Source organism: Mustela putorius, unplaced genomic scaffold, assembly GCF_011764305.1.
Source record: "Mustela putorius furo isolate JIRA1106 unplaced genomic scaffold, ASM1176430v1.1 tig00000580_pilon_pilon_pilon, whole genome shotgun sequence".
NCBI lineage: Eukaryota > Metazoa > Chordata > Mammalia > Carnivora > Mustelidae > Mustela > Mustela putorius.
The window spans coordinates 6534030-6547528 of NW_025421423.1; the positions used below are offsets into that span (position 1 = coordinate 6534030).

Below are 13499 nucleotides of genomic sequence, written 5' to 3' on the forward strand. Positions count from 1 at the left end.
GGGGACTGCAGCCTGTGGAATATAGACACACACACACACACACACACATATATGTATGTTATTTTATAGATTTAATTTGTTTATTTGACAGATCACAGGGAAGCAGGCTCCCCGCCGAGAAGAGAGCCTGACTCAGGGCTTGGTCCTAGGACCCTGGGATCATGACCCGAGTCGAAGGCAGAGGCTTTAACCCACTGAGCCACTCAGGCACCCCAGCCTGTGGAATATTGTGGCAGAAAACCACTAGTCTCATGGGAAGTTGGATTTAGGGGAAGTTCCTCTAGTTGGGAAGAGCAGGGAGCCTCTAGTCCCAACTAGTCTGAAGTCCCAGCAACATAAAGAGCATTTAGAGACATTTTGAGATAATTACCAAAAAGGGTGATGATTTTTGGACACTCTGGCTTCTTAGTACAGAAGAGGCCAATGAATGGGTTTCAGGAATAGCCACAGATTGTATACAAAATTTTGTTTGTGTTGTATGTACGTTATTCATAGCTTTTTTCAGATTCTGAAAGGAATTTTGAAACCACACAGTCCTCCAAAAAAAAAAAAAAAAAAAATCAGCCTCACAGCACCTGAGTGACTCAGTTGGTTAACTATCTGACTCTTGATTTCGGCTCAGGTCATGATCTCAGGGTCCTGGGATGGAGCCCCACATCAGGTTCCTTGCTCAGTGGGGAGTCTACTTGAGGATTCTCTCTCCCTTTCCCTTTGCTCCCCCCACACACTCTGTCTGTCTCTCGCTAAAATAAATAATTTTTTAAAGGTTTATTTATTTATTTGAGAGAGAGACTGAGCATGAGCAGGGGGGAGGGGCAGAGAGAGAGGGAGAAGCAGACTGTCCACTGAGCAGGGAATCTGATGTGGGGCTCGATCCCAGGATACTGGGATTGTGACCTGAGCTGAAGGCAGGCGCTTAACCAACTGAGCCCTTTAGGCACTCCTAAAATAAATAAGTCTTTAAAAAAAAAAAAAAATCACTGCTCTAGATACATAAAGAACTTATTTAGAAAATTTCTTTAATGCTTATGTAGAATGCCAACTTCAAGGATTATTGGAAAAGTACTAGAATCTTCCCTTTCCTTTTTCAGGTCTTGTGGGAATGCTCTCTTTTTTATTTTGTTGTTGCCTTGGAAATTGTCTTGGCAATTTGGACCAAAATCAGTCTTGATAATGCTCTAAGGCATATGTCTTAGCTACATGGTTGGCTTTTAAATTCTTACCTCTGTAGGGATCTTTTTCAAAGGTGCTCAGCTATTTCTGCTAGCTGTTGCATTCTTGTATGAATTTCCATTGGAAAAGTTTTTAAAATCTCTGTCCAGATCCACATAGCATCTTTGTTCTTTGAGGGCAGGAATTCTGTGCGTATGCCTCTTGAATGATGAATGTGATTTGATATTGTGAGGATTCAAGTGGGCCCCATGGTATATTGGTCTGCTTTCTGGAGTTTGATATTATGGGGATTTGTGGGAAGATTCTGGAGAATAGGGAAATGATCACTTGTCTTCTTTTAGACCTACTGGGATGGTGATGCTCGCCTCTTGAAGGAAGGTGTATTCTGCTCTCATCACTTTCCATGATCATTTGTTGGTGTGGAATGCCTTTAAATTTTGGTCTTTAAGGTTTTTGCTGAGGAGTATCAATTGATAGATAAACCCAAGGACCAATGAGTATGCAGAAAAGTTTCAACTAGTTCTTAACCGCAAAAGTCTACCTGATTCAATGTGATAAGACCGCTCCATTAAGAGTAAGTAGAAACTGATGGGTTGTGTACATGTTAGACTGGGTTTACATAATAGGAAGTCTCTGGTATGGAAATAACCAAACATTTCCTAGATCCATAATTATCCCATCACACAGAAAAATTGAGGTTGACTTTCTGGGGATTTCTCGCCAAGTTTGGTCTCTTCCTAATGTTAAATATTAAGGTGGTATTTGTAGCATATTTCATAGGTCCTAAAATTAGGAATATAGAAAGAGCAGTGTCTTAACAGTGTAGTCCACAGTATCCAGAAGCAGGCCTGGCCCACAGCACTCAGGGAAGGTCCACATGGTTAAGTTGATTCAGCTACTTGCTTCTGCTAACAGTTTCTCAGAAGTCTTGTTTTTTTGTTTTTAAGATTTTTATTTATTTATTTGACAGTTCACAAGTAGACAGAGAGGCAGGCAAAGAGAGGAGGGGGGAAGCAGGCTCCCTGCTGAGCAGAGAGCCCAATGTGGGGCTTGATCCCAGGACCCTGGGATCATGACCTGAGCCGAAGGCAGAGGCTTTAACCCACTGAGCCACCCAGGCATCCCCAGGAGTCCGTTTTATTGGACCAGTGTATATTCAAACCTGACTTTTTTTTCACCCCCTAAGTGGAAACAATTTTTCCTTATGTATTGAAGTAACTCTTCCAATTTGGATTATCCTGAAATATATAACCTTATTTTAAATTTCCTTTCTTGGTGATAACAAAAGAAATTACAAATTCTGAAACTGATAGCTCTGTTCGAGGCAATCTGTGATAGTTATGCCTTCTTTTATATGGTTTAGTCTTTGAGGAAAATCGTAGACAAAATTGGAAGCATAGTATATTTGCATTAATAGAGTAACACTATGCTCTGAGGATTTCAGGTTACTACAATCTACAGAGTGGAATGAATTGAAAGCTAGGATGTGGGAGTTAAAAGGGACCTCAAACCGTGTACTAGTTTATTTTTAAGAATTTATTTTAATTCAATTAGCCAACATATAGTAAATCATTAGTGTTTGATGTAGTGTTTGGTGATTCATTAGTTGCATGTAACACCCAGTGCTCATCACAAAACGTGCCCTCCTTAATGTCCATCACCCACTTACCCCATTTCCCCACCCACCTCCCCTTCACCAACCGTTTATTTCCTGGAGTCAAGGGTCCATTATGGTTTGTCTCCCTCTCTGGTTTCTTCCCATTCAGTTTTTTTCTCCCTTCCCCTATGTTCCTCTGTGCTATTTCTTATATTCCACATATGAGTGAAACCATGTGATAATTGTCTGTCTCTGACTTATTTCACTTAGCATAATCCTCTCTAGTTCATTCCACAGCAATGTAAATGTGAGTATTCAGCCCTTCTGATGGCTGAGTAATATTCCACTGTATATATGAACCACATCTTCTGTATTCATTCATCTGTTGAAGGGCATCTCGGCTCCTTCCACAGTTTGGCTATTGTGGACATTGCTGCTATGAACATTGGGGTGCAGGTGTCCCTTTTATTCACTACATCTCTCTCGGGGGCAAATACCTGGTAATGCAAATGCTGGGTCATAGGGTAGCTCTATTTTTAACTTCTTGAGGAACCTCCATCCCGTTTTCCAGAGTAGCTATACCAGCTTGTATTCCCCATTATTCCCCTTATTTTAGAGATGAGGAAACAAGTCCCAGGGTCACTCAGTTTAGCAGCAGAATCATAATGTTGCAATCAGACCTCTGTTTTTCTTTGACCGTAAGTGGAGACATGTACCTATAGAACGCACGTCATCAGGAAGATAATAAATGAAAATACCTTGAGTCAAATTTTAAGTCTTTCTGAAGGTTTCTAATTTAAGTAGGCTCTCTGCCAGGCCCTAGATTAGGACTGCATTTTCTTCTGATTGAGGTCATCTCAATCATCCTGATTGAGAGTTCCTATAGCACTTTGTTCCAGAGTAGAACTGAACCAAGAGGATCTTAGATTTCCCCTTGCGCACGCAGCCCAGCCCATTCATACATTTGGTATTTGTCATGATGGCAGGCACCGTGCTAAATCTGTTTCTTGTGAAGTCAGACTTAGGATGAGTCTGGCCCTGCCTCTTACTAGAAGGTTACTTCAGCTCTCTGTTTCAGTTTCTTAATCTATAAAATAGTAATAATTATGTTATAGAATTTTACTGAGGATGAAATGAGTCGATATATACAAAACATTTAGCAGGGTGCCTGGCAACTAGTAAATGCTCAAAATATTAACTTGTATTATTGCATATAAATTGAGAGAGCAAGTTTTCTTCTACATTTTCTCCTTATTTCTAGGAAAAAATGAGATCAACATATTTAGACTTTAGATCGTATGTGTTTATTTATTTCTAAGTCTACCTGTCCTGGTTAAAATGATGTCATGGCCAAGTCATGCCCAGGCATCAAAAGTTAACTTCATTTGCTCAGTATCCTACAAACAAATTGAATGCATGTGAATGACAGCCAGTTCCACCCAGCAGTGAGGACCTTGATCTTTTACTATAACCCTCTTTAGCCTAAAATCTTCAAAGATTCCTGTGGTCTTTGGGATAGAAGTCCAATTTAGCACAGGGATCTTGCCTCTGCTTTTCTTTCTGCAGTCCTTACAGCTTGTTACCCGCCTGTGCTTTATGTTTCTGTCAATGTTCCTACAGTTCTTGTCACAGCTTCCCAACTCTGGAACTTAGCACATTCTGTTTCTTTTACCTGGCGTGCCTGTTACCCTTCTCTCAATTTCCCCGCTACGTGTATGTGCGCGCATGCACACACACACACGCACACACGGTGTCTTTTTTGTCTCCACAATACCTGATGTGCATTTATCAGAGTATACGCCGCAGTTTTGCCAGTTTGTGTCTCCCTGCTAGACTGAGCTCCATGGGGTCAGAAACTTTCTTTCCCTCGCCAGCAGCTAGCCCAATGCCAGGCGCAGAATGAGCATCCAAACAAGGAGTGACTGAATGATGCAAAACCACCTTCGGTAAGTTGGTGGTTGAATCAGGTTACAGTGGGTTTATATTTGTATGAGATCGGACTTCGGTCTAATCCAAAGAACGTGTGTGAAGAATGCATCCTGCTAGCAGGTTCACGCTGGCAAGGCGGCCAGCCGCTAAACTGCAGGTGCGTCAGAAACCGCAGTGAGCCCGAGACCGCGGGAGCACTCTGGGATTCCCAGCTTGATCTGTACCAGTTCTTGGTTGGGCCGGAAAGCCGAAAGAGACGCCTATAACAGCTGTTTCTGTGAGACTTGGGGGCCACAGTGTTGAGTTCAGTGGACGTGACAATGCAGGTACAGTTTGTGTATCGGCTTCCTTTTCTGCGGAGCTGGGGGCCAAGCTGAGGCATGGGCTGGATGCGCTATAGCGGAAAGACTGAAGGGGGCATTGGAAGAAGAAGAGGGGTTGTAAGGCAGCAATCAGAATCCTGACAGTGTAAAATCAGTCTCCTGGAATTTAACTGCCTGTGTGTGAATCTGTCTCTGCTACTCCTCTTACCAGCTGTGTGACTTTGGACAACTTCCATAATTCCCTGAGCCTTAGTTTTTCCATCTGTAAACTGGAGGTCTAGTTCATCTACTGCAGACTAGGTCTAGAGAACCTGTGTCGAGGGGTTTTAATGAAGTTGAAATAAGTGTTAGCTACTATAGTATTGTCTGTTGACAGGCTGTGAACAGGACAGATTGTGAGAAGGTCCCTGAGCTCAGAGACCATGCCCATCTTACTCACTGTTGTGTCTCCAGCACTTGGCACGTAAACACAGGCTGTGTAGCAGATGGTTGTTGAATTACTAAATGAGGGTGGCCAGGGCAGAATTTTTTAGAGATCTCTCAGTATTGTGGCTTTTCCTAGAATATCTTTTAGACAAGGCCATTTCGATTGCACTTGGTGATGCCTGGACTCTGAGTTTTCTCAGCATGTTTTGTGCCACATCAACTCTACTAAGGAAACAGTGTAAGTCCTAGTGGGTCTCCTGTGAGGAAGGGGCTGGTACCACGTCCACATCTGAATCCCCCAAGACAATGCCAGCAATACATCAGAAAATGAAGTTTCTATCTGAACATTTATTCCACAGTCATAGAAACTGAAGATGGAAAAGACCTGAGAACATCTAGTCCATCCACATGGTTGTACGAGAAAAGTGGCTGGAGCAAAACAGCCTGTTCACTTCATGCTCACGAGACAGCATTTGCGCTCTTCCTGGACTGGAGCGATTGCACACACGTTAAAATGAAGACACAAAGCAAACACTCTACAAACCTTAAGAAAATACTTCTAAGTACATTGTTTTCATAAAACGATTGGGAACTAAACTAAAAAGAGTGAGGGACTCCTGCATTAGGTGGGTGGCATAGGTGGGTGAAGAAAGGAATAACTCAACGGTGTAGCTAGTGGGGTGGTTTTGATGACAAAAACACAAGTTCTTTCCATGACTGGTTGGATTTTCTGGTTTTACTTATCAAAAATGAGTGGGAGGAAGAGAGGCTCTAAAGCAGTTTCTTTCCCCTTCATTCTTTTACCACACCAAGGAAGTGCTTATTAGCTCCAAGGCCCTACTAGGCCCAGGGCCAACACCGAGAAGCCCACTGCCCCGATGTCGCTGGGTTTTACTAGGCAGTTGCTTCACTGACCACTTCTCTGGTCAGCACGGAAGCAGCAGCTCCTGCATGGGGTTTGTGCAACAGCAAGATCCATGAGTAATGGAGTCACCTCCAGGCACATTAAAGACCTCAACTGATTGTGTCCCTGTGGCCACCTCACTTGTCTGTCCCGTTTTTCCAACTCTTTAATTGTTGGAGGGATCCCCTTGCTGCTCCTCTACCTTGAGGCATCCGTACTCTGGGGCCCTTACTATTATGTACAAGACGCACGTAGTCTATTTCTGCTCACCCCGCCATATTTTATTATGTGCTTCCTGTGCCGGGAACGTCCCCCTGGAAAACGGGGTGGGGTGTGCGACACAATCGGGTTGTCCAGCTGCCCAGCACCGGAGCTTGGAAAAGAATGGACCTTCCTGATCTCCTGAGAGAGGAGCCCAGAAGAGGCGGCGAGGGAGCGGCCCTTCCCTCTTTGTTCCTCACTAAACCACCACCCTCCACCCGAAGACTTGGACCTCTGGTTTCTGAGCCCGAGGGGAGCTGAAAGGACAAGTGGAGCAGAACAGAAAGAGTTTTCGAAGGACCCACCATTTCATGAACTCTTTATAAAACACAACACACTGTTTCACACACTGCAAAACACTGTTCAGTTACTACCAGTAACGACAACCACCGCCACCTGAGACTGCTTGGTTCCACCACAAGCAACTCGGCGGTTTCTCTTCATCCAGAAAACGGAGGCATTTCAAGCGATGCTGCCGGCAGCAAGCCTGCTTCAGCTCCTGCTGCTGCGGGCCACACCCTGGCCGCGAATTTGACGGAGGAGCTCCTCGGAAGATCCCGGCGCAGCCGTGCACGGGCCGGCTGCTTCCAGGGCAGGCAGGGCTGCCTGGCGGGTCACCCCTGCTCAGCACGCCTCAGGAGAGAAGCTTAAGGTAAACCCGATATACAAAAATCCAAACTTACAAAACAGATACATTAAGGGGTAGTTAATTGCATTACAAAAGGATTCTTTACTTTACAAAAGAATTCACCTCTGGGTTCCTTTAAATAGCCAGCTTCTCGAGTACAGTCAGGAGGAGCTGCGTTAGAAAAGTGCCCGTGTACGTTAGGAGCCTGGCTGTCCGGTCGGTCGAGGGCTTCGCCCGTCCCTCAGTACCTCAGGCCGCGCAGAGCAGGCCGGCAGAGCACTCAGCGGCTGCAGAGGGGACGTGGCTGCGAGGCATCGTCTTCCAAAGGCAGCTGCAGATCCAGGTCGGGGCCTGGGGGAGAACACGGGAGGACAGGGCATTTCAAAGCAGGATTGTCCTTTCTGTTTCCAGGGCGCCCCCTGTTCCCTCACTGTTCCATCTGCAAGGTTGAAGAAGTCTGACTAGAAGCTTCTCGCCTCCCCCATCAGTTTCTCTGGGCCTCCATCCACCCCAGGGGTCTCAGACAATTAAACCAAAGTGTGAGCTAATTCAGCTGAAGGTGTTGTCTTTCCCTGGGGGACTGGGTGGCTCCTGGTGGAAATGTAGGGGAAATTTTGTGACTGCGGAGCAGCCGTCACAGAACACAGTGGTTGGGACAGTGCCGTGGATTCATGGCGGGCATCCCGAGGGAGGAGGCCAGAGCAGAGTAAGTGATAATTGAGGAAGTCTTGTCCTCAGTGGTTTTCAGGGGTGGGAGTGGCTGTACGGAAGGTGAATTAGCAGATGTGTGCTAACATGTTAAAACTTATCAAAAAGCTCGTAACTTCTCCCCAGGCCTGGAGCAGCCATTCTTCTAGAGCAGTGTTTCTTGAAGAGTAATTTTTGGATCACACATGTCCACCATCTGGGGTAGCTGGTTAACAGGCTTCTGGGCCAGATACCCCACCTCGTGCCATCTTCTGGGGAAAAAGGCCCTGACAGCATTCTAATGGGTTTCTAGATGCTTCCCATCTACACTAGCCCTGGGAACTGCTGTTCCATAGTTCCCTGGGACTCTTCCCTCCTGCATGCATGTCCACACCATTGCGCCCAGGACAGGGACACCTGGGAGAGAATGGGAGGGGACCCCACCTGGTCACAGCCCCTTGGGAAGGAGTAGGTGTGGGGACAGGAGGCCGGTGTGTAGTTAGCCGTACAGAGATGGACTGCACAGGGCACCATCTCAAACGTTAAAGCTTGTGGTGTTTGCAGGGGAGGTCTGCTTCAGGGATTCCCAAAGCTAAGAGGTAACTGCTGATCTGAAAAGGGGCTAGCATGTGGTCTGTAGAGCCTTTTCACTTAACCCACAGTGCCAGCTCGTGAGCCCTGGACGGGCAATGAGCAGGGGTAGTCCAGTGTCCTCTGAGGCCGCGTCCTTGCTCTACTTTGCTTTCCTTTACAATAGGCACACTCTGTAGGCGAGAAGCTTGGTTAGGCTAGAGGTATAGTCCTATTCCTTCCTTAGCCAAATTGTTTTTCTGGCCCAGAGCTTTTGTCCTTCAAGATGGTGGACATTTTTAATGCCTCTTCTGCCTGTCCTCTGTTCTCGCTCACCACATCCCTGTTCCCTTTCACAGTGGCACGTAAGCCCTTCCTACTAAATGTTGGTCAAGGTGGTGTCGGAGACACGGGACCCTCGTGCATGATCCAGTCAATCCCTGGTCCACTGTATGCTAATGAGTTGGCTTGGTTGTTTAGGTACCCACACCTCTGGCTCTTATCTGGCTCCTGGTTCAGAACGTAGGAACAATCTAGTTGTGGGAGTTGTTTCAAAAGCTACAACCCTGGATAATCCTGTTCTATCCTAAGATTAAAACCAGGTTTGAGTAACATTTTTCTCTCTCGTTGGTGAGAGTGCAGAGAAAGGGCTGAGACCCAGAACTACTAGCAGGGCACCCCATGAGGAGCCAGCTTTGCTGGGCCATTCATAGATCGTTGCCACGGAGTTCACTCCTGACTAACTTACATTCCTGCTCTGAAAGACCCCCACCTTGCAGAGCTAGGGAGTCTGCTTGGGAAGAGCTATGGCTGATTTTTAGTCTAGGACCGGCAGACTTGACCTCTAAGAGAGACCTAGACCTCTGCTTCCCTACACTTTTGTCAGCAATTACAAAAGAGCAGTACAGAGTGTCTCAAGGGCTCAGAGGAATGCCGGGAACCGGGAAGGGGAGCAGCACGGTCAGCTAGGACTCACAAGTCCGGTTCGTCCTTTGATACTCTTCCAGCTCCGTCTTCCTGCTCACAGCCAGCTGCAGCTCCTGCCGGATCACCTGAATCTGCTTCTCGAGCTCCGAGAGTTCCTGCATCACTGAGTTCCGAGCTCCATTTAGGGAGTCCGCCTTCCCATTGGTGGTCAGCGAGGCAGGGAGCTCTCTTCTCCTTGGAGGGAGCGGGATCTCCTGGTCGGTCCGGATGCTCAGCTGGTTTTGTCCTCCCTCATCACTAAAGATGTATTTTCGTCGGTTATCCTGACTCAGACTGGAAGTATTCCACACCGTGAGCTGACGGGGTCCCACACTGGACCTAGGAAACAAAGACACTAGATCTACCTTCCATTCTGCGGCTCTCCAAGTGCTGCTGTGGGCCGTTTCAAACTGTGAATACAGAGCGGGATATGCATTCAGAGGATAGACTGCCTGCTGGAGTGGCACAGAGACAGAAAGAACCATTAAAATTCTTTTCAACTGAAGTTCAAGGTCTTACCAAGTCTTCTGCTGCCCTGAAATTGGAATGGATGTATCATCTGGAGGGCTGTTGGGCCAGAGTGTGGCATATTCTTTTTTTTTTTTTTTAAAGATTTATTTTATTTATTTATTTGACAGACAGAGATCTCAAGTTGGCGAGAGGCAGGCAGAGAGAGAGGAGGAAGCAGGCTCCCCGCTGAACAGAGAGCCCGATGCAGGGCTCGATCCCAGGACCCTGGGATCATGACCTGAGCTGAAGGCAGTGGCTTAATCCACTGAGCCACCCAGGCACCCCGGCACATTCTTTTCTGAAGAACCCTGGATGTCTTTCCACTCCCTTCCTGCCAGTGAGGCTCAGAGCACAGCGCTGCCTTGAAACATTCTCTGGCTACAAAATGGTGCTTTAGTAAAAGTGAGAACCTATTTATTCACCTGTTAGGCTCTACGCAGAAGCCGGCTGATGCTATAAAATGGCTCATCCTCGGTCCCACAGGACTGCCCTGAAGTTCACTACTTGAGTTTGAGGAGAATAAAAACACAAGCTGCAGGGTTCAGCAAAAAGTTTTCCATTATAGGGATGATTTATGTGGGTCGAGAATGACAGCTCAGGTCTGGAGCTTTAAACGAAACCCCAGGAAAGCCTCAAATTCTTGCTGGAATAATGAAGGTCAGTAGAAACATATTCACATCCTCTCTCAGGCCAGCATCAAACCAACTGCCCCCATTTCCGAGCGATGGCTGGCAGACGGCTGCAGTTACCGCTGGACAGGCCCAAGAGAAGGGGGATCGTTCAGGTGCCTTAAAGAAGCTTGGACAGTCAGATGCAGTGAGAAGAGTTTCTTGCTACAAGAACAGAAAAGAGCCCTAGCTCTAGCCCAGCCCTAGCCATAGCTGCGGATTTCTTCTAGCCTTGTTGGGAGAGGAGCAGGGTTATTACCATTTCTTCAATCCACCACAGGGCAAACCTACGTAGAAACACTCCATATATTAAGTCCTTGTGTTTCTGTTCCCATCCATGTAACTGACTCAAGACTTTATTTCTGGACTCTTTCTTTCCAGGAGAAGGGAAGGCGCGAAGGGAGGGCTAATAAAATCTTGGTTCAGTTATATGGCTGAGAACAGAAACACAAGGACTTGACAGGATGATTTTGTTGTATTTTGTCCTGTGGGTGTCTGCAGAAATGGCCATAATCCTTTGTTCCTCCTTTTCACCCACGTCCCTTGGTAATACGACTTTGCAGCTCACCTTTATCAAGGGGGTGTCAAGGGGAGAAAGTCTGGCTTTCCCTCCCCCTGGAATTTAGTCTGGTTTCCTGACTTATTTTGGCCCAACCAGCAGCAATGGCAGGTGGGCGTTCCACGCCCATCTTTAGAGAAGCCTCGTGCACTTCCTGAGGGTCCCTCTCAGAACCCTGCTTCTGCTGCTGCAATATAAACGAGTGCTGATGGTAACAGGGTAGACAGAGTTCCCAGTCTTCCCAGTGGACCCAGCTTAAGCCATAGACCAGCCAGCCCTTAGCTGCCTTCCCCTTCCCCACAAGTTGGCTGCAGACATATGAGCAAATCTAGCCAAGACCAGCTGAGTCCGGCCCAGGCCAGTAAACGGCACTTGCTGTTGTTTAGAAAACAGTTCTTAATTTAGAAAATTAAGTTATTGAGATAATTTTCTCACATGGAAAAAACGAAGATACATGTTGCAAGCCATTAAAACACATGTTCCCAACTCCCCTGCAGCTGCTTTACACTTCTCAGAGTTTAAGTGGCATATAATGAGTGGCCAGGGGTGGAGGGCTGGGGGAAGGTGGCGCACCAGAGCACAGCTTTCCTGTGTCCTGGGCTCAGTAAGAGTCTATAGAGAACCCACTTATAGCTCTGCTGGCTTCAAACGTGGGTCGGGGTGCAGTTATAATTTTACTTCAAGCTGTACAGTTCTTTTTAATTTTTTCCTCAAATCTCTTCCAACTGAGGTTGAAAAATTTTGATAGTCTTATTTGTGTGTGTTACATGACTTACAATTTTTGTGTATCTTGGGGCAAGGGAAAATGGGGGTGTATTGGAAACCCAGTGGGGTAAAGTATAGACCAAACCTTACATGAAATCCCAGGTTGAATAAACCAAAGACTATGCTTAGTGTCTTGTAATATCTACTTTCTTCCTCTGCTTTAAATAGAAAAGGAGCAACATCTCCTTTTGTATCATGGCCCAGAACTTTAAGCCTTTCCTCAAATCCACATGTTTATAATTTTTCATCTCTTCTCTTTTTTTTTTTAAAGCTCAAAGAAATCTTTATTCTCCAGCAGGTGCACACACAACCACCATCGCTGGTCCTCAGGGCCACACTCATCTGCATTCACCCACTTATCTATTGTTTTATTCATTCTATAAATACGGAGCACGCTGGAGGAATGCCGAATTGTAGCAGACATAGGCATTTGCATAGATACTTTTCCAAAAAAAGAGGAAAAGAGTTTTCAACCAGGAGACCTAACTCTAGTAGCACAGGATGATTCACAGGGTGAACCTGGGAATAGGGCATCTGCACATTTTCCTGGTATCCAGGCAACCACAGGAATTAGGTAAGTAGAGCTAGCAAGTCTGGTTTCCTCCACAGCTTTGTACAAATATCTGGGAATAGAATATAGAAGAATAAGCAGAAGCTGGATTCCATGACAGACTCAAGTTGCTAGCATAACAAGTGCCCTGGTAATCAACATGTGGCTCTGGGCCACCTGTGAATAGAAGATGACAGTGATGTCAGATTTGGTGTCTAATTGGAGGCCTCTTCAGTGTTCTGTTCTGTTTTCTATCGAACCTTCCTCAGCCTTAGTGTGTAAGGTGACCAGTGGGTGAACTGCGTTTGGCACTAAAAATGAGCAAAACGAGCTTCCACAGACCAATTCTGTAACCTTGGAGTTCAATACTCCATTGGAATCTTCAGAAGAGACATGACAGCTGTGGGGCCTCAAATTCTCACTGCATTTGAAAGGTTACAGCTGGGTGCTGGGCAGAAGGGACATGGCCCAGGAAGTGTGGGCCCAACATAGGCCAGGAGGGCATGTTCTGCCTTAGCTCCTTCTCAAAATAAGGCACTCCAGAAGGGAATCTGCCAAGAAAAGTGGGTACATCGAGTGATAGACACATTTGGTTCTCAGCTGAGGTGAGAGAAATGTGACTGGCAATCCCATCACGGTTGGAAACGGGACACTGGGCTTCCTGTTTCTATTACCGCTGGTAAACAAATGGTTTTTCATGAGATGATGATGTCTTCACTGCGATGTCTTCTTGTGTTCCTCTGGCTCAAAATTTGTGTTAAAAAATAATTACAGAAAAAATATACGAAACATGACATAGAACAGCTGTGACCTGATTAGTCTCCAGCTTGTCGCTGACAGGGCTGCAACACAATCCAGGAATACCACAGACTGTGAGGGCGAGGGTGCTCACTGACTGGAAAGAGAGGCTTTGAGCGAGAACGGAAACGATTCTGACATGCAAACTGGAGACAAGGGGACAGCAGGTCCAGAGGAGGTATAAA

The 13499-nt window shown here is 46.2% G+C and overlaps 1 protein-coding gene and 1 long non-coding RNA gene across 3 annotated transcripts in view; one reads left to right on the plus strand and one right to left on the minus strand.

Annotated features, from left to right (window-relative positions):
- Positions 1-896: 896 nt before the first annotated feature.
- On the plus strand, positions 897-5964 carry LOC123392475. Its single transcript, XR_006607193.1, has 2 exons — positions 897-1747; positions 4645-5964. It is a non-coding gene; the product is annotated as an uncharacterized LOC123392475 (long non-coding RNA).
- Positions 5777-13499, minus strand: part of GRIN3A (glutamate ionotropic receptor NMDA type subunit 3A) — a 162668-nt gene continuing 154945 nt past the window's right edge. Inside the window, exons 9-10 of one of the 2 annotated variants that reach the window (XM_004747723.3) lie at positions 9475-9803; positions 5777-7592 (exon numbers count right to left, since the gene is read on the minus strand). In XM_004747723.3, coding sequence (XP_004747780.1) covers positions 7522-7592; positions 9475-9803 — 400 coding nt within the window. In that variant the 3' untranslated portion in view covers positions 5777-7521. Of the gene's footprint in view, positions 9804-13499 lie in introns of both variants that reach the window. The other variant, XM_004747724.3, reaches the window with a different exon arrangement.